The sequence below is a fragment of the Hippoglossus hippoglossus genome, chromosome 8 (assembly GCF_009819705.1).
Source record: "Hippoglossus hippoglossus isolate fHipHip1 chromosome 8, fHipHip1.pri, whole genome shotgun sequence".
In the NCBI taxonomy this organism is placed as follows: domain Eukaryota; kingdom Metazoa; phylum Chordata; class Actinopteri; order Pleuronectiformes; family Pleuronectidae; genus Hippoglossus; species Hippoglossus hippoglossus.
The window spans coordinates 7,878,301-7,904,334 of record NC_047158.1 but is presented as its reverse complement, the minus strand read 5'-3'; the positions used below and the strand labels follow the sequence as shown (position 1 = coordinate 7,904,334).

Here is a 26,034-nt window from a genome sequence, read left to right as displayed (position 1 = left end):
GCCCCGGGTCAAACTTCTAAAACCGAGGGCAAGACTTCCGCCTCTGAAGAGAAGGTACTTTGATAGCATCAGTGTCGGCCCTAATCCCTAAACACCCTGACACTGCACAGAGGGTAAATTAAATGATGAGGGGGATGTGTAGTGATGGATTTGGTGCAGAAAAAGAGAGGAAGGAGAGAAAGAAAGAAAGAGAGACAGAGTTGTAAATACGGCATGGGGTAGGAATTTGGAATGTGAAATGACTAATGCAGTTGCTCAACCCACAACAAGAACATGCACTGCCTAGAGCTATGACAAGGCTGAGTGCATACCTCTATGGGGGGGGGGGGGGGGGGGTTCTCGCTGCAGAGACTGGGAAGGACTGGGATGGTGGCTGAGCTCCTCGCCGTGGGTGATGAGACGCTCCGGTGTAGAGACGGTGTATACACGTGTGACGGTCAATTGAGCAGGCAGCAGGGTTGAAATGATGGATTTTCACCCGAGAACGGAGATAAAAAAAAGCCGGATTACAGCAGTGACTGCACAAAGTGATGTAGTAAAATACATTAAACTAAAACAGGGGAGGATAAAAATAAAGAGTTGATTAGCTTGATAAAAAGCCACAGCTGCCATCTTGCGCATTCGGGGCCAGAGTGTGCACAGTGGTCAGGGGAGGGAGCCGCAGAAGCACGGGACTGCCGATCGACCAATCACTTCTTTGCCATGCAGTAGCCACACTAATAAAAGGCTATTTTTTATTATTTCCGCAGCAATAAAGCAGAGTTTATTTATTCAATTTCTTTTTTTGTATCAAAATATTGGGTTTTGGACTGTTCTAAAGACATTTTGAAGTAACAAACTGTCCCAGTGAAGCACAGACAAACACAGAGAACGGTAAACAGAGAGCTGGTGCTTGAGGGCAGCAGCACACAGCAGCAGCAGATAAGGCAGGGCAGCGTGTCATGGCAATTTTGCAATCCCACTCTGACAACGCGGAACAAGACACAAATCTCTTACACCATTGTCACACTTTAATGCTCAGAGCATGGTGCACAAGACAAAGGTTGGTTTGTAATCTGCACACCGATGGGAAGCTGTTCTTTCTCTTTATACCTTTGGCTGGTTCCTCCCCCTCTGGTTGAGGTTGTTTCTTAAGCCAAATGTCAGGATCTTCTGATGACATCAAGGTGGGCAACAATACCTCTGTTTAGGCAATCAGGCCAAGATTCATTCAGTCAACAAAGGTTGTACATTGTACAGGATTCAACATGATCAATACAAAGTGGAAATGAGCATGATTACATTGTGTAGGATCAAAATGTTACATCTCTCTTAAAAGTGCTTGAGAAATGATTTCATGCTTCAAGATGCCCTGTAATGTTCACTGGTAGCTAACCCCCCACATTGACCAGTCCCCTTCCTCCTCCAACTGGGAAACTCGTGGGGAAGGTTGTTCCCATGCTGCTCCACAGAAACACCTGCAGCACCAACAGCGGGGTTTACATTGCAGCCGTTGTGATAGGACGTGATAAGGCCTCATGCAACTTCATAACTGACTCCCCCCTGTTCTCAATGTATGGTACTCCTCTGCTTTTCTCCCACAAAGAAACACACAGCCTCGCAAACACCCTGACCTCCATTACAACTGAAACAAAACTTTCCCAGATCAACAACGTCCGAGAGAGGAAAACACAGATAAAGAGCAGAGCTGTGTGTTCTCTCAACCGGCAACACTTCTGAAAAAAAAAAACAAGCCTGGAATGTCGTCTTATGATTATTTTTATTTTGCACAGCCACACAATGAAACCGTCTGTTGGCTGGAGAGCTTACACTGATTAAATCATCACTGTCATTTAAGGATTCAAATGCACAATAATGCAACATCAAAGTCTATCATCTGTTGAGCTCCGTGAACCACATTCGACTTAATCATGAGGCTGTGGTTAAAAGTGGGTGCATGACTGTGGGTAGGAAGCTCTCAGGCGGGGGAAGCCCGGCGCAGCGCTCCGTGCCATGGTGCTGTTTGCGTTTCCAATGCCGGCTGAGGCGTCATGCGACCACAGGGGTGGACAGCGTCTCTCATCCTCAGAGGTGTGGGTGTCACAGGTGGTTTGGCCACAGGGCTGCACACAGCGTGTCTGACAGCTGTGTGCAGCCCCCTGAGGTCAGAGGAAGTTAGAGGGGGCCACAAGTTAAAGCCTATTATTCAGATAGCTTATACTAGTTAATGCAGTGTAATACATTAATGCTACTCTGAACTTAAAATATTATCATATGAAATAATATCAGTGATAAGATGTTGCTTTAATTCATATAAGCCATGGACAAGAAGGACCCCGTGGGCAAAACATGTGAAAGGCCCCTCCCCTTACTAGCAGCCATCTATGCTTTCATCCATCTATCCATTCATCCATCTGTCCATCCATCCCTCCATCCATCCATCCATCAATTCCTCTATCCATCAATCCGTCTGTCCATCCATCCATCCTTTTATTCATTCATCCATCCATCCGTCTGTCCTTGCATCCATCCGTCCATCCATCCATCCATCCATCAATTCCTCTATCCATCAATCCGTCTGTCCATCCATCCATCCTTTTATTCATTCATCCATCCATCCGTCTGTCCTTGCATCCATCCATCCATCCATCCATCCATCAATTCCTCTATCCATCAAGCCGTCTGTCCATCCATCCGTCCATCCGTCCATCCATCCATCAATTCCTCTATCCATCCATCCATCCATCCATCAATCCTGCTTATCCTTTGAGGGTCGCAGGGGGACTGGAGCCAATCCCAGCTGACAGTGAGCTCAACTGGGAGGCGGTTGTGTTGCACCACTGCAGCACCTTGCACTAAAACTGGACACCTGAATTGTCTGGTCATTTCCCCATCTACTTGTATTGACTTTGTGTCTCTTTGTGGTGGTTTTGCATCATTTCATGGTTGCTTTGCATCATTTTGGGGTCATTTTGTGTGTCTTTGTTGTTTAGTGTTATTTTGTGGTAATTTTCAGTTTCTCTGTGGTTGTTCGATTGACCTTCCAACAAAAATGTTGCAGCCTCTTCATACAAAGGTTCTTACATTAACAACCCAACACCCACATCACGTCCGCCCATCCGGGTCACACTTTTCCCACCATAACCCACCGAGACACTGGAAGCTTATGAGTTTCTCCTGTCAACTCTGACAGGCCCTCATTTGCTTTCATTCAGCTTCTCATCACGGCTTCAAAGACGGGTGGATCATCTTGCTCGGGGGGTAGTGAGAACATCAGTGTGCCTTAAAAAAAAATGACTGGTATCCAAAAATTGTTGACCTGAGGCAACGCTGCTCCTCATAATTGGCTTCTTCAAACTAAATGTCTTGTGCAATCATTGCAGAGTTATGATGTATTATATTGCCAGGAAAACCTCATTAAGTATGTTGTTTAGAAGTGATTCAGTAACATATCATTTTCCCTTGATGAACAAGGGAGGGGAGGGAGGAGGTAATCACAGAGTACAGTGAGCGCTACCGAAAAAATAACTGCTGCTGCCGTGTTGTCTAACCAGGATAGGGAGGCTGATCCAGCGCTAAATTGTGTTTGGTTCCAGCAGGAGCAGCCAAAGCATCAGAACATAACATTCTTTAGTCGATGCAGCAAGGTGGCCACACACACACACACACACACACACACACACACACACACACACACACACACACACACACACACACACACACACACACACACACACACACACACACACACACACACACACAAACTAATGAAAGGTATTTACTGAATTACAGTACCCAAGTACATATTTTAGGTACTTTCTTTGAGTATTTTCATTTTATGGTACTTCAGCCCCACTACATTTCGGAAGGAAAGTTGTACTGCATTGCATTTATTTCAGTTCAGGGTTTAGGTACTTTTCAGATGAAGATTTTATATATAAACATGATCAACATATACATTTAGCTAATACTTCTGTAGTTTTACTTTGTAGTTTAGCATTTTGCTTGCAGGACTTTTATCTCTCAAAAGTAGTTTTACAGATTCTGGTTTTGTTATAAGTAAAAGATGAGTAAAGATCTGTATAATAAACTATCTAACTCTAACAAATTTCCATTAAAACCATTAGAGGTATATTAATAAAACCAGAAACACAAACAAATGGAACCTAGGTCCTCTTCCTCTGCAGATTAATAACCGAACAGAGCCGTAATTTTGTGTTATAAACACTGTGACATGAAACTAGGTGATCCCTCGGTCAGTCGGAGTGGCGTGATTGTGCTCCACACCTGGTGTCTGGATTCCAGTTTGTGCCCGTGGTGCTCAGGTGTGGAGGAAAAACCAGTAAGCTCATCTCATCCTCTCCCGAGGGCTGAAAGATAAAGGACAGACGCAAAGAACCCCACGACCTTGAGAGAGAGAGAGAGAGAGGGAGGCCAACGTGCCTCATGTAGCCCGCTCAGAGAGGGGTTTGACGTCCTCGGCTTCTTCTCTCTGCTGAGCACACAGGTTAAAGCCGTGCACATCCAACCACTGCCCCGGGGATGTGTTATGACAACCGAAAAACGGTGAACAGCGAGAGCAAGAAGTGGCATGAACAGACCTCAAGGTTCCTGACATGTGGGGGTGGGTGAAAAGGACCTCTGTTGAGAAGTGTCTAGCCCGAAGATACAACCATCAACTCAAGTACCATCAGGCAGCCATGGAGAACTGTCTGGGCGGACTTCTGATCGCTGAGCTGGATGAGGTAAACAAATACAATCACTGGCAAACAGGAGCTCCTAACAGCTCACGGCACTGATAATGGTAAAAGGATGCATGAATCTGCAATCGCCCACTCCCGGTCTCATCAATTTGCCGTAAACCGGACGGTGATGGAGGGTTGGTGAGAGGTGATTGAGATGTGGTTTTGTTTAGGTGCCAGGCGTCGCCTCGGGATGATTTTCCTCCCATTAAATCACCATGTAACTATTGTGAAATTTCCACAGCTCCTTCTGGGAAATCCAATCACGGCACTTTCACACAGTACTCCGTGACAGGGTCGGTCTGTGACGGGCTACTTCACAAACAACCTGTCTCCTTCCTCAGACGCTGTGACGTGTAATCTCGGCTCACAATGAAAAGTTTGATATCATTACGTGTGGCGTCTGTGACCTCAGGCAGGTAGGAAGCCTCTGGATGGACGGCAACGAATATTCCGACACCTATCTTTGGAGAAAAAAAAGAGGATGGACTAATTAGACTGAGTCAGGGCTAGCTGACAAAATCTCCCCCCGGGACATGTTTCCCAGAGTCTTTCCTGTCACATGTCTACATGTCAACAGATTATGCTCTATGCTCTCAGAGCTTGTTTTAGTAGGGGAAAGGATCTTACACTTGTCAGCTATTACGTTCTAGAGAATATCAAATACAATGGAAAATGTAGCCCGAAGCCGGGATTTAAATTTGTGACGCTTAGTATGAGTTCAATGAACTGAAGGAAATGTCGACGTGTCCATTATGGGTCTGATTATGGGTCTGATTAACCTTCCAGAGGACAAAAGAGCGGAAATTTGTTGTTGGACCTCTATTGATCGTCATGGTTTTCAGAAATCCAACATGCACACTTTAGCTGAAATTAATTAATTAATTTCTGATCATTTCAATTAAAAATAATTCACTTGGTTCGAGAAACTCAAATGTGAATATTTGCAACTTTTCTGTTGTTGCTAAGACAAAAGAAAGAATCATTTTGAATAAGATATTTTGGCATCAAGCATTAATTATGGGCATTATTCACTATTTGCTGACATCAATAATGTGCCAATTAAAGAAAAATAATAATGATAATAAAAATAATTGTTTGATACAGACTTACAGTTCTCTTCTAATGATATGATACAACCATTCCCGAGGTTTTCTTAATAAAATTAAGATCTTCGCTAAAACAAATGAGTTCTACATAAACTGAAACATTGAGGGTCTTAAGACTGGATTTTTACACAGGGTCCCTCTACAAGATCAGGATTATACAAAAATACATTTTTGAATATAGGACAAGATTGTGAATATCCCTTGTATGTTCTACCGCACTAATTAATGCCTACTACCAGTTGATGTTAGTGGGTGTTAGTCACATGTCTTCAGTTGTGTACCTTGATCAGACCTGGGTACATGTCTCTGGGGTTTGTGGCCCCTGGGGGTCGGAGAATCCAGCTTTTATTACACGTTTCAGTGTCTGCATGGTGTTCAGCGTGGTGTGCATCACAGCATTTAGGATTTAAAACCAATAATAATCAATAAAATTATACAAACAAGGAAATTTGTATCAGGCTTCTTGTCTGTGTGCTACTGAGCTGTACTGACACTAGGTGGTGTATCTTCAGAAAACGATCATTAGCTGACAACATATCTAATCAACATATATATATTTTCATTGAAAAAAAAAAGAGTTTTGATCAGGTTAATGTAAGATGTAAACACTTTACACATAAACACTTACCGGCTTCGAAAAAAGCTAAAGAAACCGAGTCCACATTCTCAGTTTGCCCCCCAAAAAATCCAGGCGGAGTGAGCACTCCTCACCTTTCCTCTCTGCTCTGTCCTGTGACGCAGCGCAGCTTCCGCTTTCCTACTTCCGTACACAAACGCTCTGCTGATGACGTGTACCATCCTGTACCGTTAGCTAGCCGCTAGCCAGCTAGCCCAGCCACCTGTCAGAATAAAGCTGCAGTAAATAAACCCACGACACAAAGTAAGAGAGGACGCGGAGCGTTTCAACACCTCAGGGAAAATGGAGACGCTTTACCACCAGACAAACAAGTGAGTGCGCCTGCTGCCGTGGAACCATGTCAGAAGCTAGTGGCAGCTAGCTAAAAACAAAACTAGCTGAGTGGTTTAACTGTAATAAACTCAAAATGAGGGATTGTTGTTCACTGATGATCATTCATGTTCATGCCTCACGTTTCGTGTGTTTGTCTGTTGTGAACCAGGCACATCCAGGAGGTTCAGTCTCTGATGGGGAACCTGGAGAAGACAGACCGTGAGTCGGTGCACTGTGAGTAGTCCGAGCTGCCGTTATTCCCCCTGAAATAAAACCAAACTACCGCAGTCCACCCGACTGCAGACAGCTAAAGCCCCAGGTTCACTCTACGTCATGTGCTTCTGTATAATTTGATAAAAACACATTTGTTAGAAACCTGCACCACTGAAATACTATGACTGTAAATACTGACCATGTTGTTAAAGGAAAATTAGTGATGTGCCAAAATGCAGTTAAAAATAACAAGAGGACCTTTGGATTGTCCAAAAATTAACACACACACACACACACACACACTAAAAAACCCTAAATTTCTGCATCTGTATCCAGGTCTGCATTAAAAATAGACATGCCACTATATGTGTCTTTTTCATTTAAAATAAAGAGTTGAGCTGAAGAGGTGGAAAGTAACTAAACATTTTTGAGGTACTTTACTTGAGTATTTTCAACTCATGATGGGCTATACTCCAACACCACTGCATCCCAGATTGAAAAGTTGTACTACACCACATTTTGTTGAGATTATTTACTTTTCAGATGAAGATTATAAATTTAAATATGATCAGTTTCCAAACTACACATTATTATAGACTACTTGAAGCTAGTGAGTACTTATAATGAGAACTTTTAACATACATGTTGCTGATCACCAACAAACTATAAACAGCTAAAGCTCCAGGTTCATGCTATATGAAGTGGTTCTGTATAATTTGATAAAAAGTAATTTGTTAGAAATTTAGTACATTTTTCTCATTGGGTGTTAACTTGTGTTTAATCAAATTGGTCTGTAGTGTCTGTGTGAAAAGGGATTTAACTAACAGAAAACCCTGGGAAACGCACTCTTACTCTGAACTCAAATTCAAACTGCTTGTTTGTTTGAGCAACACAACAACAGAACGATGATCGGTTTAATATCTTAGGAAGATTCACAGAGCCCACCAGAGAAGCTGGTACCAGTGATTCTAGAAAAAAAAAAAAAGCTATCTTCATCAAGATCCATGAATTATTCCCTGGGAAATTATGACAATGTTGAAAAACGCCTTATCTCACAATGTTAAAGAAAGTGAAAATAAATCAGCCCCTGATCCTGCTCACCTTCCCTGACCTCTGCCTCATCTGTCCACCAAGGTCAGGAAAGAACCCATTCAATTTTGGTGCAGTTCTGGATCAGGGGGTGGATCCAGGAATATTTTCCACTTTCTTTAACATTGTGAAATAATGCATTTAGGGGACTGATATTTAGTGAATTTAAATGTGGTTTCATAAGGGGACTGTTGACAGTAGAGAGGTATGCGCTGCACTGAGTGCCATACTAGTTAGTATCTGAAATAGATTACACACAGTATATCCAAATGAACTAACTAAACTGCACCTGTACTTAAATCAATATTTTTATGTAGTATATTCCCGTCCGCTGTGATGTCATTGTTGTGTTTTGTTTCTCAACCTCCAGCTTTATTTGTTGTTGCTGTTATTTGTTCAAAGAAAGGAAATAATGATGGGAAAACACAAGTTCATGAGTCTCACATTCAACCCCCCTCCCCACTTCTCTCAGTGTTGATGGCACCACTTCCACTCCACTTCCCTCAAAATCCTAATTTCTGCTCCTAACTTGCTCTTTGTTATGGCTGCCTGTTACCCACTGTGACATAATGACTGCAGGAGGGGCCGGTGTCTCCCTGGTTGATTGTTTTCTGTGGTTGGTTCCTGCCTGATCGGTTCTGGGCGAGTCTGGTGCCAGGACAGGAAGCGGTGGGGTGGGTGCCGTGACAGAGGCTGGGAGGGCGTCTTCCAGATAATGGTGGGAGCCAGGCAGTAGACAACCCCCCCTCCTCTCTTCTCCTTCTTCGAAATATGACATTGACTTGAATTTTAGCGCCAGGGGGGGATGCAGCATGCTAACGTCATACACCTACTAATGAAAGAGGGTAATTCCAGTGGTGAAAGCCAAGGATCTTAACATGGCCAGATGTGCAGGAATGAACTGAAACCTAGAGTCTCAGCAATAAAAACACGGAATGAAGGTGGGAAAGCAGAAAGTCCAGAAGGGACGTGTAAGAAAATCTGATGTCGATTATTAGTCAGATAATTCATTAGTTAATCTAAAAAAAAAGTGTCAGCTATTTTGACAAGTGATTCATCATCTTTGTTCATTTTTTTTCCACACAAACTGCCAAATACTTGCTGCCTACAACATCTCAAATGTCAGAATTTTAAGTTATGGCTGTTAATAATCAGTTTCACCTCTAATATGATTTAGTGTGTTCCTTCCCTGATTGCCATTTTTTGCATCCTCTCTTTTTTTCAAGTGTTGGAGAATGACCTGCAGGCTCGAACTGACCAGATCTTCAACCATTTAGAACGCCTCGAGATCCTGGCCAGCAAGGAGCCACTAAACCGCCGTCAGAACGCCAAATTGTGAGTTTGGAGCGAGTCAATTGATGGTGACCTTAAAGCCCCAGAGCTGGCAGGGCGAGCCATATCTCATAAAGGCACAGGGAGGGTGTAGAGGATGAGACAGGCAGCCCCGGTCCTGCCCTGTGGCGACGTGGCTCTATGAAAACATTTCCTCAGAAGTCCCGTCATCACCAGCATTCCTGCTGCATTGGGCAAAGATTCATTTCTGAGCTGGGTAAACAGGCCTTAGGGGACACAGACCGTCCCATCCTGCAGCTCCTCTCTGATCTCAGCGGCGCTGTAGAGGGGCCTGAGTGGAGCTCAGGAGATGGGGGAGACTGTGAGACACCCTTCACACCAGCTGCAAGTGGTTTAAGGGAAAATAAATGTTCTCATCAACCAGAGCAATCGTGAACAGTGAAAATTAAGATGTGGTGCAATGAGCAGTGTCATGGAGCAGACGGGGGAGCGGTTGTCATGGTTCCTGCTGAGTTTCAAGGACCTTTTTTTAATCACCACTCAGAAAACAATTTAACATGTTTCTCATCAGTCAAATAATCACAGAAAACCAACAGGGACATTAAGGCCTGCAATTATTAACTAAGTAATTACATTTGTAGACATTTGAATCACATTATTGTCACTGCTTACCACCTGTATAACAACAATACAAATTAAAACAAATTCTGAGGCATTTGGGCTTTATTGACAGGACACTGTGAAATGTGAGAAAGAGAGAATGGGGAAAGACACAGCACAGGGCTAGGTCAGAACTGAGCTCTGCTGGAGGACTCAAGCCTCCACATGTGTGATGCCTGCGCTAAACACTTATCAATACTGAACAGATTAATATGATCAGATAAGCAGCAGAAAATGTATGGATTCAATAATATTTGGATTAAGTTAAGGTTTTGTTAAAATCTTCCTATCTACTGTAGCTAAAGATCAATAATCTACCTGCAGTACAGTCTACTGTTGAAAACAATCTTACTTTTAGTTTATAGGTGTGTAACATCTCCCAAAGGCTTGCAATCAAATACAAAAACCATTAGAACTAATTTGAGACGTGTGTAAGTGCAACTTGAAAAAATCTAAATACCCTTTCAGGCTATTTTAAAGGGAACTGAACTCTTTGCTTTGTAAGACTCAACGATCTGTACTGTATTCTTTTCTTTGCCTCAGGCGAGTGGACCAGCTCAAATATGATGTTCAACACCTCCGCACGGCTCTGCAAAATTTCCAGCACCGACGCTACGCCAGAGAGGCCCAGGACCGAGAGAGGGAGGACCTCATGAGCCGGACCTTCACGACCAACGTAAGTCAAATGTACCCGAGAAGAGACGGGGCTGTAAAAGCGACAATAAACTGAACACGCTCAGATTGTGGCTAGAGAAGTTAGAAACACCTTAACTAGGTACAAATGTCTTGAGCTGAATAATGTGGAATTAAAATGTCATTGTTCCTACTCAATAGGACGCAGACACCTCCATCCCCATAGACGAGACCCTACAGTTTAACTCCAATTTGCACAACGCACACAGAGGCATGGACGACCTCCTGGGCAGCGGCAGCAGCATCCTCAACGGTATCAGAGATCAGAGATCCACGTTGAAGGTACGTTCGTACGATTTATATTTGATTTGATAAGATCTGTAGAGCTGAGGACTTTTCTTTTTTGTTTCCTAAAGTAAGCACGCATGATTCAGGAGATGTAACGATATTGATAGTCTACACTGATCACAATAGTCTCATTGTTGGTGTGCGTACGCTCAGCTGGAGGGTGAGTCCTTGTTTCCAGGGAGGAGATGGTCTTCCTGGTTTTGCTTCAGGCCTCGTCTTATCAGGGTGTGTCTGCTGATCAGCACTCACGGCCCGGTTGTCTAGCCATGAGAAACTTCTGACGGAGCGGCGCGTCAGGGAAGGCGTTGGCCCGCGACGTCTCTCTTAATCCGATGAATTGGCGAAGATAATTACCGTGTCGTCATGTAATGCCTTTGTCTTCCAAAACAATGTGTATGTGTGTTTCTGGCTGTTGTATCTTAAATCTAACACGTGATCGTTGCTGTTCCGTCTCCACACAGGGGACCCATAAGAAGATGCTGGACGTGGCCAACATGCTAGGGCTGTCAAACACAGTGATGAGACTCATAGAAAGGCGAGCCACCCAAGATAAGTTAATCATGATCGGAGGAATGCTGCTGACCTGCATCTTCATATTCCTGGTGATCAGATACCTGGGCTGACCGTCCATCGGCTGTGGACATTTCTGCAGCGCATTGTCCCTCATGATATGAAGCGTGGCAGAGCAAATTTTTTGGGATTAAAATAACGTAATTTTTTTTAATAAATTGTGCCATTATAACAGTATTTTGTTCCACGTGAACCTCCAAGAGGACATTGGACTTTCTGCTGCTTTCCTCAGATTACTGGCACACAACCATAATCTTTTTTTTTTTTTTTATCAAAACCACTCTGGAACTGGAAATCACTTGTGACTGTACAACAAAGGTTTCTTAAAAATACTTCAACCAGATATTTCAAAGTGAAAGTGAAAAACTGTTTGTTGTTTTGTTCCTAATATTGTCGGTGTCATTCTGCCACGGAAAGCACAGTTCAATAGAGAAATAGAAATATTACTGTGGAAACACTCGTAATGATCCATTTCTTTACATCGCAACTCAAGAAAATTCCCTGGAGAATCTTTTTCTGTTTTAATGTCTCACTAATGAAGTCAAATGCAACAATCCTGCAGTAAATTGTTCTGAAATGAAGGTTATAATGTTGAAATCGTCTTTTAAAAGGTGTTGATTGGGCTTTATGATCATTTTTAGGAGTAGTTTCTGAACAGTATTGCATCACACAGAGGTGTTTGTGTTATTAAGCCTTCCCTCATTAACATAAAAAGAGCAAATCTCTGTTACACAATACAGTTCAATCTACAGCCTCCAAAATGATCGTACAGTTTAACCAACTAAACAGTTTCAACTAGAACATTCAGAGGATCCATTAAAGAAAAGTTTTTGGATCCGCTCCAAAATTTAATGGTTCTTCCTTTGTGTCATTCCCCACCCCTCCACAATTTAATGGAAATAGGTTTAGTTGTTTTAGAGTAATCCTACTGACAAATACATAAATAGCAATGGAAACATAACCTCCTTGGCAGAGGTAACAAAACTTTAACATTATAACCTTCATGAAGTTAAGATTCCCTGCAGGACTGATGCATCAGACTGTATTTAGTCGAGCTAAGTGAACCTAATCAAGTGGCAACTGTATCTTAAGCGCCAGATGGTCACAAACATCTGTTGAGAAAAGTGATGGAAGCAGCCGATATTTTATAATTGTTATGTACCTTCTCTTGGATTCATGCCTGTCTAGGCTCACTATGTGAGTCATTTAATTCTCTTACTAGAATAAAACATTTTCCATTTCCTTTGTATCTAATTAATGCGTTATTAACATTAGTTATTTATAGGAGTTGTCTTTTTCAGTGTAAGCAACACTATGGGAAACCAGGGGGTGTGAACACCAGGGTGCACACATGCTGTGGATTTACTGCTTTCACACGTCTATTCCAGGAAACTAGGGCACCATCTAGTGTTTCATATTCAACACTGACCTATGCAGGGCCTATGACCCAGATGAATGTGACAAACGTCTCATCTCTTACTCCCAGTTTTGAGACTGGAGACACATTTACATGGACACCAATATTTAGATATTAATCCGATTAACATGCTGTATTAGACACTGCCATGTAAACAGTATTCTCTGAATAGGTATTCCTCTAATCAAGAAATATGGAGTACTCTACACTTTAGTCGCATTATACATGTATACATCTTAATCATATAACTTCCTTTTGGAGTTTTCAAAGTATTTTTCAACATAGAGCAGTTACCAACTGCTTGACAACACAAACTCTGGGTTCCAGTGTAAACAAGTGGCATGATAGACAGGAATATGAATGGGGTATTGTACTAGCAACTCGTGTAAATATCATCAAATCGTCTCATTCAGAATGAGGTCGGTAGCTGGATCATGTAAACATAGTCAGTGTTTAGATCAAGTGTGTATTTCATTTATCTACAACATGGAAAAACAACACATGAACTCAATGTTTTATTTGCTGAAACAGAGTAAGTCTTTATAAAATACAGCGTTGCTACTGTTTGACAGATCACTATCCTTTTCTGTCACAGCCCATCTCAGCCGGGGGGTAATTTAGAAATAACCTTGGAAAAAGACATGGAGTCTATTTTCCATCCAACTTGCCATCCTGCTCACCCCCCCCCCACATCCCCACAGCAGTTTCAAACCTCTAGAATGTTAATAGGTTAATCTACAGCAGTTTTATTTACAAAATTACACCAAAAGGAAGAAAAAAAAAAACACAGCCCTTCTTTTGAAGAGCATTTTGGAAAATAATTTAAAAACAGAAAAATACAGTTATTGCAGTATACTACAATCTTATTGTTACATGATGCAAAAGCACCAGTTTGATGTACAGGTTTCAGTGCAATTAATTCAGGTGTACCCTCACCACAGAGAACATGATCTTCACCTCCAAGCATTAGGGATATTAAAAACCCCGTGTTACTTTTCCCCTTGAGAGGGAGAGGGGGGGGGGGGTCCTAAATGACAATGTCATGCTGATTTGGACATCGTAGCTATAATCACATATGGTCATCATTGGTGGGATTCTTCACATTACACACTGATATATATACAAGTTACTGCATTACAAATTATTTAGAGACCAGGGATCCAATAGAAAGCGAGTAGTCGTATGAGAACAAAAAAAAGCATCATCACTATGAAAATTACATTACAGACTAAGCTGTTTGACCTCCTCCTCCGCTTCCTCCTCTGACCTATCTGCTTATAGCCTCAGCCATTACATCTCTCTTTGGCTACCAATATAAGCAAAAACTGTGATCATAATATGTTTATATGGAAAACAAATAACAAAACTCCAGTGGTTTCTCTGTTTCGTCATTCAAACAAATTGGTTCGTGTTAATATTCCCCCTACATGGAATATCGCTTCAAATTGACCTCCTGCCTTTAAAAGTACAGGGCAAACCATGAGAAAAGTCTTAGTGTCAATTTTAAAGCCAACACAAGCAGCACCACTTTGTGGCTACAACTTACTGCACTGTGTGGGCCTGTAAAACGGTGGTTTGACAAGCATCTGCAAGTCTGACTTCATCAGAAAAAAAAGTCTTTCCACCAGAGCTGTGATTTAACTCCTTCACTTTCAGAATTACTCAAGAGCCATGGTTAGGTGGGTGCTGGAGGTCCTGCCCAGAAAAGATTGGGTGTAGCAGTGGATGGAGCTGGAGAGCTGCTGCTGCTGCAGCGGCCTGTGAGGGCCGAGGTGAGAAGAGTGTGGGGTAGAGGGCTGCGTGTGGGACATGGTGCAGAGCTAAAGGGGAGTGGTGAAGTGCAGAAGCAGGGATAATATGTATGGGCTGACCAGAGAGGAAGGCTGTCGGGTGTGCAGGAATCAGCCCAGCGTGTCCCAGTGAGTGTCCCAGAGAGTGACCCAGAGAGTGACCCAGAGAGTGGCCGAATTGAGAGAGGGAGATGGGGGTGAGGTGGTGCTGGGGAATGTGATGTACCTGCGCCAACTGGGCATGTGCCGGGTGTGGGTGGTGGTGGTGATGATGATGTCCTGGGTGTAAGCCCATGGCGGCAGCAGCGGCAGCATGGTGCTGCAGGATGGCGTGTTGCACTGTGGTGATTGATGTGCCGGAGGCTAGGGACATAGTTGGCTGCTGAATGTGGATCTGCTGCAGAGCTTGCGGAGGGGGAGCCGGGGCCATGTTGGCAGCTGCTGCCGCGGCGGCGGCTGCGGAGGGAAACGTCTTGACCTGCTTGGCTAAAAGCTGCTGCTGGATATGTTGTTGTGCAGCCTGCTGTAGCTTGCCGTATTTCTCCATCTCCTCCGGTGTGAACGTAATGGGCTGACTCTCCAGAGGAGCCAGTCCGTCCTCCTCTGCCTCCATGCAGTCCTCCTCCAGGTTGGGTGGTGGATAAGCAGGGTAGGCATGCATTGGGGGCTGCTGCTGCATTTCTGGCATGAGGGACTCCATCATGGGGTTCTGTGAGGGGTCCTGTCCTGAATCTGCTTGGTACTGAGGCATCATTATGGAAGGCTCCTGTTCGAACAATGGCCGGGGTTCTTGGTGCACTTGGGCTTCTGTAGTGGGCTGCTGCGTCTCCTCATGTACCACTGTGCTCTGTGGAGCCTCCTCAACCTTTTGGACTGGTGGAGCTGGAGGTGGTGGTGGAGGAGGGAACTCTCTTATAGGCTCTACCAGGATAACTTCTCTCTCAGCCTCAGAGCCCTTCCCCATTCCTGATTTCTCTCCCTCATCTGGTCTGGTTAAAGGAATCACTGGTTTCTTTCCTGCCTGCAGTTTACCAAAAAGTGGAAGCAGGGCTTTACTTCCCAGGGTCGGGGGTAGTTTTGGGCCAAAGTAGCCCTGAGGGGGGTCTTTAATCTTGAGACCAGTTTTTGTTCCAGTGCCAGAATCATTTGAACTTTTTTTAGACTGAATCTTCTCCAGAAGTTGCCGTGCTGTCAGGGAGTTTTTCTGTTCCCCTGCATCTCTGGATCCTCCAGGCCTCAGAGCCTGTGAGCTGGATGAATGGGTGTTGCGGATAAGGCCTCGTGATGAAGATGAACGTGGAGACTGGGAGCGGTAGATGTTTGAGCGGTTAAAGTCTCTGCGTTGTGCGTCACTGTCACCTCGACCCCTAGGGCCTCGTCGTTGAGGGGAGACTTTGGCGGAGCTGGAGGAGCGGCTGGCTGAGCTGTGGCTTCGGCTGTAGCTGCGCCTCCTGGATCTTGCGCTGGTGCTGCGGCTCCAGCTGCTGGAGCTTCTCGAACTGCTCCGATGGTGCCGTCGGTGCCTTTTTCTGCGGCTGTAGCTGCGTGAACGTGAGCGGGAGTCATCTGAGGAAGAAGAGGAGGACTGGTGTCTCCTAGATCGTCTGCGCCCTCGGCTACCTCTCCGCTCGTACTCTGACTCTGATGAACGCTTAGACCGCCGCCGTCTGCGCCCCTCTTTGCTGTAGTCACTGTAGCTGTCAGAGTAGCTGCGGCTACGGTGGCTGTAGGCACTGCTGCCTGCTGAGGAGCGCTCCGAGCTGCTGGAGTAAGAGTGACTGTGGGAGGTTTGGCCACGATGGTGCCGACGACTGCTGCCCCGTCTATCCCCTCGTCTTGATGAACGACTACGGGACCGCCCCGATTCCTCACTACGGTGGCGGCGTTGTTCCCGGGGACTTGACCTGTGATGACGAGAGCGCTGAGTGTTTGAGCCGCCTTCTTCTTCACTCTCACTGCTAGGGGGTCTACCTGGACCAGGACTCTTCTTGGCTGAGGTGGAGCAGGAGGCACTTTGAGATGCACTGGAGTCGGTCTTTTGTCTCTTGGGGGCACTGTGCTCCTCTGAGGCGTTGGCCTTATCGGTACCTTTTCTGGTTCCTCCCTCCTCAGCTCCAGACTTGGAAGGCACTTCCTTAGTAGCACGTTTCCTCTTCCCCAGCTCAACTCTTGTATTTCCTGTAGCTCCTCCCCCTGCAGGTGTCAGCTGAACGGAGGAGGAAACAGCTTTATCTTCTGACTTTGGTTTTGCTTTATCTTTTTCGGCACCTGTTGCCTCATCCTGATCAGGAGCTTTGTTTTTGCTCTTCTTCCGTTTGTGTTTTTTCTTCTTTTTGGGCTTTTCTTGTGTTGCCCCCGTCTCCCCTTCAGCACCTTCTGCTGCTGCTGCTTTGTCTTTGTGTTTTGAGTGCTTCGCAGACTTCTTATGCTTCTTCTTTTTCTTTTTTTTCTTGACACTACTGCTGCCAGTTGCAGGCTTTTGCTGATCACCTTCTGATTTACCAGGTTCTCCCTTCGTCAATGGCTTATCTTTGTCAGTGCTGGTCCCAGGTTTAGTCGTTGAATCTACTTCCGCTGTTGAGGTCGCTACCTCTTGTCCCTTGTCATCAGATTCTTCAGGCTTAGAGGACTTTGCTGCTTTACCACCACGCGCTCCTTTGTTGCGGGATAGCTTGAAGTCAAAGTAGAGGGGATTACAACTGTAAGACAGGGAAGGCTGAGCTTTTGTAAATTCGAGGAGCTCAGAGGGCCACTGCAGGGTCGTGCTTTCATCTTTGCTAAGAACTGGGAAGAAGGGTCCAGTGGGGATTTTAGGGCCTGAATTTGAATCCGGAATTTCCTGTGTGCTCTCTGGTTTTTGTGTAGGTGAAGTGGGTACCATAGTAGCTGTGGGTACCATAGTAGCTGTGTCTACTGCGCATGAAGAAACATCCTCTGTCTGCACTTTAGGCGAAAGAGGAGTTGGGTCTGGGTCAGGAGCTGGAGCTGGAGGGGCATCTCCTTGTTCTTGATCTTGTTCATGAACTTGTTCTTGATCAGTCTTACAATCTGCAACATTGGATTCTGTCTGTTCAGGACAATCTTCACCCTTTTTTTCCTCTGGCCCCTCTTCCTCTTCATCATCATCATCATCATCATCTTCTTCTTCATCTTCTTCTTCTTCTTCATCTTCTTCTTCTTTGATCTGAGACTGATCAGTGGCCTTCATGAACAGCAAAAACTGAAAGTGAGGTTTTACCCGGCAGTGAGCTGGAGGTACATAGTGATAGTACTCAGGCTCCTGTCCAGCATATCCTTCCTCTTTTTTCATCATCATCTTCAGTTTGTTGAGTGTGGAGGCTAGAGAGCCTCCATCGTCGGGCTGCTCCACCTCTTCCGTCCCTGCCGGACCACCAACCTCTGCTACTTCAACCCCTATTGATATTCCCTTGGGGCTTTCTGTTCCGCAGCCAGACGTCTCCTCTTGTTCTGCTGTCTTTTCCCCTTCCTGGTTCTCGTCTTCCTCCATAGCCTCCTCACCATGATCAGCAAACACTGCAGCCACCGTGTCCAGCTTCACTGGAGCTTTCTTTGCAAAAGAGAAGGAAACACTGACTTTTGACGAACCACTTGGGGTCGGGGATGAGGAGCTGTTCTTTCCTAGAGAGAAGCTGATGGCTGGGCCAGGCTTCGGGGAGGTTTGCCCACTTTTTTCTGTCGGTGATCCTTCCAGGACCCCATCTGTCAAAGCAGGGTTCTCGGGCGTCATGTTGTCACCATCTTCTGCCTTCTCTCCGTCCACAGCCACTGTGGTCGTTTTGAACATGGGCCCACTTCCTGGAGTACTGAAACAAAGAAGCATGTAACCAATGAGATGGGGATCAATGTTTCCAACTAAAGAGATAAGGGGCTCTGACAAATCTTTGTTTCTATTTTGGGAAACATGTCCTCCAGACATACGGTTTTGACCTACAGTGGGTAACACTTGTTAAAATAATAAATACATCTTTATGTTTTGATTTAATATGTGGTCTCATAAGCTTAACAGACTGTGCCATTATCCAGCCAGCAGAGGGCACTGCGAGAATAAATTCTTACCGATCCTGGAGTTTCCTCTGCTCAGCCAGCTCGTGTAATCGGCGTAGCATTTTTTCTTGCTTCTTTCCACCCTTTCGTGAACGTGAGGACACATTACGAGCAAATTCTCTCTGCTTCAGCTCTTTAAGCCTCTGCGATACATAAAAGCAAGACAAAGACAAGACAGGTAGAAACAAAGCATGTCAAAATCTCACCATGTTTCAAGGTAAAAGAGATGCATTAAAAGTACACAAATTGACAGTCGACAGTACCTGCTTGTGAGCGTGGTCATAAGAGTTAATGTGGTTGTCAAATTCCTGGTGCTTGGTGTACTGTTTGTCACATAGCTCACAGTAGAAGTTGGCTCTCAGGTCCTCCAGAGCCTTTGCAATGGCTTTCTCCTTTTCCACCTGGTCCTAAAGTAGGTGGAAAATAAAGGAGGGAATGAGTAAATGAATCTTGAAATGATTTTTAAAAATACAGTCACTTTGCAGTGGTCACCTTCCACATTTACATGGGTGTACACAGGAACCAAATACATACAAGCATGATACTAGAATGACAAAAGGCTGAACGGCCTCACCTTGTATTTTTGACGCAGTTCCTCTGTATCCTCCTTCTCAACTTCCAGGACTCTTCTCTTCTCTGTGGCGTCCTCTGCATAGTCCAGCTAAAAAGGACAAACGGAGCAATTACTACACATTACACAAAACCCTTCTCAAGCAACGGCAGCAGTCCTAATTCATCTTATACTGTATGTATTCAACAGCTGTTAATCTATTATTCCATGGTGTCAGTCTTTCCTGAACTGTAACACTTGTAGGTCACAGGAGCTGTGGAAATACCAGTTTGTCTTGCTTGAGTTTTTGTTCGAGTTTCGGATGTACACAGATAGTTGATCGTTAAGATGTGAGGGATTGTAGGAGCATCTGGTCATTGAAGCTCAAACCCTCGAATGCTATTTAATTGAAAGCAAGAGCTGGAACTTGCAGAAACCTCAGAGGCAACAGATATGAACCATATGCATATTTACTATATCATTTTTCATACTGTGTTTTCTGTTTCAAGTCCTGTTTGACAAATAGCGTTTTGAGGTCAAGGCTCCACACACTGCAATCAAGATCTTTTCGTTTCTGCAAGTTTAAACAATTTAAATTTAAGACTTTTTAATACCATGATGAATAAACTTTAATATAAAAAAAATATTTCAATCTCACCTCCATCTCCATCCGTCCCATCCCCATGACATCATATTTGAGGATAATGGGCACAGGGTCGGTGCGTCCTGAGGGAGAAGAGACAGAGAAAGGACGAGGTGAGTTTTTGAGGCTGGGACGGAGGGTCAGCTCGGAGACAGCCTGCTTTTAGAGCATAGGGTGCTGGGGTTAGAGAATTTTGCCTTGAAGTGCAAAGAGACCAGAAAGCTACAGTGAACCAAACACCAGCCATTCTCACAGCTTACTGCAGCCACCAAGTACATACCAATTTACCCTATGCGTTTCATTTGTCCTGGCTGCTGATTAGCATTTGAATAATTCAAATTAGCTGCACTTTACTGTTGTCTTGTTGAATTAGATGAGGTCAAGGGCATCAGGGTTGTTTGGCTACATGTCTTACAGGAAAAAGATAAAGTTCACTTGAAATAAGCTAGTCAGCTACAAGCCGATCTGTTTGTATATCTTTTCAGTATAGTTACTCTGCCCAGTACCCCTCCTCCACCCGTTCATTGCAGCAGTCCTGTTAAATCAGAATGCCAAGTTTATCAAGGACAATACAGCTTGAAGGACTGCGGTGGGTGGTGTGTGTTTGCATGTGTGTGTGTCTGAAGGGAGTTGCAGTGGCAGCAGCTGCCAGCACAGCTGAGCTCACCGAGTGCCACTGCGACATCCTCCGTGAGGGGGAACAAAGCCTCCTAATATTATCTAAGGCCTATTGCATCATCTCTTTCTGCACTGTGTGCGGGCTGGCTGACCCCTGAAAGACCGTTTAACTGTCCCAAGGTTCAAATCGGTTCCCCCTTGTCCCAGAGCCCCTTCCTCATCAAGACTGGAGCTTTAAGATTTTTCCCTTTGTTTGCTTAAGCTATGTTATGTAAGCTGTGAAAAGAGCTAGATCAGAAGGAAATTAACTGTAGAAAAATAAAACAAACCAAAGACAACCAAAAAAAACAAAAAACAGAATGAAACATTAAAATATATAAAAAAATCAAAACTACTTTGGAGATTGACACAGAACTGCTTAATCCACTCATAATCAGCCAAACAAAGCAGAGATAAAGACAAGAGTAAAATTAAAAAAGGACACAAGCACTGAACTACAGCAGAGTGACGTCACAGGCCAGGTATCGCCATGGTGACAGTGCAAGGGATGGGGGATACTTACCTGGTAAAACATGGATATGGGTAGGAGGAGAAGGAAGGGAAGGACAGACAGACAGACACGGGAATCTCAAAACAAAAAGGCATAAAAGAAGAATTTGGACTAGTCTGCTGCTCCTGTTGCCAGCCAGATACAATAATCCATTTTACTGATAGTGATTATCAATTCAGTTTGGTTTCAGTTTTTTTTCCTTCCACATATTCAAGTTAGGGGTTTTTTTTTCTCCATGAATCAATTTTCGATGTATACCATTGGGCATATGGAATAGCTGTGAACACTGGGATTAGAAATTAACATTTTAGGTTTAATTCTTGTGATAATTAAGGTTTTCTCAAGTATTGAGGAAAAATTCTATAGATGTGTCATTGTCCTGTCAAAGTAATATTTTTAGGCAAAACACGTCCACAGACAAAATGCATTAAATATGTATGCATTTGAAGGCTTTCAAACTTTTAATTTATTACTTCAAATGAGGCTACTATCAGGCACATTCTTACCTTCCTGGACAGAGAAGGGTAAGAATGTTACTACAGGTAAATATCTGTGGTTTCCTTGAATAATTTAGTCATCACAGCCCAATGACATATTAATTCTGAAATCATAGATGCATGGGCATTGTAACATATAGAGGCCTGCCTGGACTCTCAGTCCCACTGCAGTGTCTGTCAGCTGCTATGGCCTAACACTTACTAACTGACAACGTGATTGTGGAGGCCTTATTCCACAAAGGAGGTGAGGAGATTGTGTGATTTGTAGATCACAAGACTATCTACTGATAGTCTTGTGTGTTCATGCAATTTGCCTAACAGCAGTAGAGAAGTGAAACCAAAAACAGGGTTTGGTCTGTTAGTCAGCCACTGCAGTGGTCTGTCTGAAAGGAGTCACAAGTCAGGCCAAGAATTAAAGATTAATGAACAATTACACTCATCCCAAACTATCACCAATTTTTAAAACACAGTGACAAAACTTCCACATTACCCATTCCAGTGGAAAACAAAGGGACCAGACAAAAACAATGTGCATCTAAATCACAGGGTGTGAATCACAAGGTTTAAAAAAAACTGAAAACAAACAAAATGACAATGTTCTAAGAGTAATACATATGCATGATAATATACAAGCAGCAGAATGAGGACTAATACAGAAAGAATTGAAAGCCTATGTAGCATTGGTGGTCTGATGAGAGGAAAACAAAAAACAAATGGGAGAAATTAAAAGAAATTTTAAAAAGAAAACAATTCAATTGGGGGATAAAATAACATTTACCACTAAGTTTACCATCAGCACAACATGGGCAGGATCAAATCGCTGTAAAAAAGAAACACCAATTGGTTAAGCAGGAAGATTGAGGCACATAGAGAAGGGAGGGTAGGGTTGGGAGTGTGATTGTGGGGTTAAGGGGGGTTTATTACCAGAGGGGCTTCAGTGTGTCACCCCCCACCCCCCTCATCTCTTTACTCAGGGCTAAGTGCTTACAGGGATTTCCTCTCACCACTCTCTTCCAACCACTGGTCCCAGTGCCCAGGCCCCTAAACCTGGCATCATCTTTCTCTCTCAACCACAGTATGCCCCCAGGAAACCAAACAACCACCCCTTACAAAGTATACCAAACGTCATATATCCTTGTATTAGTAAAGCAAAATAGATGTATTTAACTAGTAGCAGTGCAACGGAGCTCAAAACTCACAGTTCGGATCAGATCATGGTTTTTAGTCAAGGATCGGATAATGTTTTTACTAATGGAACAAAAATGGGAGACAAATATAAATAGATTTTTTTATTAAAGAACTTTTATACACTCTAGGCGTCAATGTCTAAATCAAGTTTTAAAACAATATACTTAATATTAAATTGCAACATGACAGTAAATAAAAAATAACGTAAGTTATTGTTTTGTCTTCAGTGTTTCCCCATTCATTATCTAGACTGTGGTGGTCCGCCAACTTCCAATTTATACTGCCACATAGGGCTGGGCGATAAAACGATAGATAGTTATCGCGAAATAACAATTCCTCGATAGAAATACAAGACATGGTCGATACAACGTCGATATAACTCATTCCATGTTTTGACAAACAACACGAACAGCCAATGATAATGAGAATAGCGCCGCGCAACGCACACAACACAGAGCGTAGGAGTAGCAGCAGCACACGTGCTACTGTTTTGGCTACAGCCGCTGTGCACAACAGCACGCCCGGAGTGGGAGTGACATAAAAGAGAAAATGACGACAGAAAATTTTAACCAAAACTTGAGCGACAGCGTTACCGAAGAACACTCCCCAACGTACACAGCCCAAGGCTCAAAAGACGAGGACATTGCTGAAAAGAAGGGTCAGAAGAATTCGGTAGAGTGGAGATATTTTGGGTATTTAAAGTCCGACATGAAGCAGAGAAGCGTGCACTGCAAAATTGTGTAGAAAGTTTCCACAAAGAGGTAATACCACTAATCTTTTTTACCATCTGAATTAGATATGGCAGAAATAGTGATTTGATTTATATCGTGATATATATCGAAATCGAGTGATGTGGAAAAAAATGATCTTTATAAGATTTTTTTCCGTATCGCCCAGCCAGTTTTTACCCTACACGCAGTGAGACGTCATAGTTTCAGCTGCAGCTGTTTGCATAACCACGAATGGCATACACTGTTGTTCTCTCACACAAGAGAACTACTCTTTTTACTCTCTAGTCTGTACACTTGTCATTCGTCCTCTGTTGCACAAGAGAGCAAACTGTGAGCGAGTGCAGGTGCACCAGCGCTACCCCCACAGACTGAATCAATTTTGTGGAAAACACTGTTTTTAAAGGGCTGGTCCCTGTAGATTTAACTGGGAAGCCTAAATGCTCCCATACATGTGACTTAAATGTTACTACTTTGATTTAACTGCATCTCTGGATTGAGATTTATGCTATCATTACTTTAAAAAGTGCAAGTGACAAACTGTACTTTAAAACAATATGTAAACTTTGTCATTAATCTGCAATTCACATGCATTCCGAACTGATCAACCGTGGTCCGTTACACCACTAATGACTTTTTTTTTTTTTTACCTTAGCCGAGCCAAAGAAACCCATAAAGTAAAAACTTTTGGAGGAGCTGTACTGGGTGAGGGAGTGATAAAAACTGATGGTACCTCAAGTCGTACAGATAACGGAAGAAAGGAGTTGCATCATTTAACAAAAAATGTGAATCAAAGCTTACCTCTACTTTTACAGTGCGTGGTACAGGGAAACATTTAAGCCTTTTTAAACTTGGTCAAATATATTGAGATGAGATGATAAGTACCTCTAGGGACAACCACCATTTTCCCCCTTTGAGCTTTTTGCTTTGCAAACGCTTGTCAGCCCAGTTAGTAATTCTCCCTGAGATTCCTTCATTTCCTCCCTAGCCTAAAGCCACAAAGCTTGTTTGGGGATGTGCTTAACCCCACAAAAAGTGGACATATAACACACACATAAAATGTATCTGAGGAAGTAGCCAGCAAGGCTTTAAGCAGTGCTTAGAGCAGGTTCTGCATTGCAATTTTTAACCAAAGTACACTTAAAAATGTGAACTGTGCAGCCGTTTGGACTGTGAAAGTGGGAGTTCAGTGCGTTACCTCCACCACTGCTTAAAGACCCAGGTGAGTGACAGTCTGGGGCAGGCAATTGTGCACCTCTGGGACAAACATGCTGTGCAGGAGGAGCAAATAAACAGGGGGAGGATGGGAGTGTAACCATGGGGACAGAGACTTCGGGTGTAGAAGGGTGGTGAGGTTTTCCCTGTAAGTTGACTCTATGGCCCGGTCAGTAACAGACACACACATCCACAAACACACATGTGTCTCAGTCCCACATAATGACCACACACATTCACACAAGTTTAACAGGTTTGGAGGTAGAAACAGGCAAACAAGCAGACGGGGGAAAACGTGTCTACTCTGCAAGCCATTCAAAGTCTGAGCCGTGGTTACAGCCAATCAGATACCCGACAGCAGCCACGGAAACTCAAAGAGGAAAAACAAATCTAAAATACGTGGAGATGATGATTCTAAAGGGATTTGATGGAATCATGGCTTCCTACATCTACCTCGATTCAAAAGAGATTTTTGTTCTTGGTTTAAATCGAAGCATTTTACTCTCGAGCAGATTGAAATAAAGGTTTAGTGATTATGCAGCAAAGAGGAAGAAGCTGACAGAGGCCATTAGCCTACAGTACACTGTAAAAGGGTGTTACATTGAGGTCAACGGCAGAGTGGGAGAAAGAAAACACACCCACACTCGCACACACACATGACATACAGAGGGGATCCAACAAACCTTACCTAAAAAAGGGGCAAAAAGGACAAAAGAAGAATAAGAACAAAGTCAATACAGTGAAAAACTTAAAAAGGGGACACAATGCTTTCACTTCAGATTTCAAAAACCTTCTCTTCTGGAAAGAGGACAGGAAAGGAGAGTAAGATAATAATTATTATCCAGCAGACGTAGTGAGATATAAGGGTGCAACTGTGCTATAAGCCGACTCCTTAGTAAATCTGAACAGAGATAGTGGGTTCCAACACCGGGTCATTAATTCCTACACAACAACTGGACACTTTGCCGCAGTCTCATCTGCCCACAAAGCAGGATGCTTATATAACCACGTCAGTGGTGCCAGCGGCAAAAACAAGCACAGTCAGCTCCTGCAACTTGTTCTCTCAGCCACACAAAGCACACATTCTTATCACATCAAACAGATAGCTATTCAGCTGTCCAAGGCCACATGGAAATAAACAACGATGGACACTGAATGCTACGCTCAGAAATTTCTGCAGTGTTGTTA

The 26,034-nt window shown here is 43.7% G+C and overlaps 2 protein-coding genes across 10 annotated transcripts in view; one reads left to right on the top strand and one right to left on the bottom strand.

Annotated features, from left to right (window-relative positions):
• The first annotated feature begins 6,600 nt into the window (after positions 1–6,600).
• gosr2 (golgi SNAP receptor complex member 2) lies at positions 6,601–12,830 on the top strand. Its single transcript, XM_034594155.1, has 6 exons — positions 6,601–6,778; positions 6,949–7,013; positions 9,308–9,416; positions 10,578–10,710; positions 10,869–11,009; positions 11,477–12,830. Exons 1-6 carry the CDS (start codon positions 6,750–6,752, stop codon positions 11,636–11,638), a joined length of 639 nt encoding a protein of 212 aa, XP_034450046.1. The 5' UTR covers positions 6,601–6,749; the 3' UTR covers positions 11,639–12,830.
• Positions 12,831–13,504: 674 nt separating this feature from the next.
• Positions 13,505–26,034, bottom strand: part of gpatch8 (G patch domain containing 8) — a 28,139-nt gene continuing 15,609 nt past the window's right edge. For 5 of the 9 annotated variants that reach the window (XM_034594152.1, XM_034594150.1, XM_034594153.1 and 2 more), the window contains 6 exons: positions 22,494–22,535; positions 20,066–20,133; positions 19,432–19,518; positions 19,121–19,264; positions 18,870–19,000; positions 13,505–18,616 (listed from right to left, as the gene is read on the bottom strand). In XM_034594152.1, the coding sequence (XP_034450043.1) occupies positions 14,665–18,616; positions 18,870–19,000; positions 19,121–19,264; positions 19,432–19,518; positions 20,066–20,092 (4,341 nt within the window). In that variant the 5' untranslated portion in view covers positions 20,093–20,133; positions 22,494–22,535 and the 3' untranslated portion in view covers positions 13,505–14,664. The remainder of the gene's footprint in view (positions 18,617–18,869; positions 19,001–19,120; positions 19,265–19,431; positions 19,519–20,065; positions 20,134–22,493; positions 22,536–26,034) is intronic. The other 4 variants (XM_034594145.1, XM_034594149.1, XM_034594146.1 and 1 more) reach the window with 1 other exon arrangement.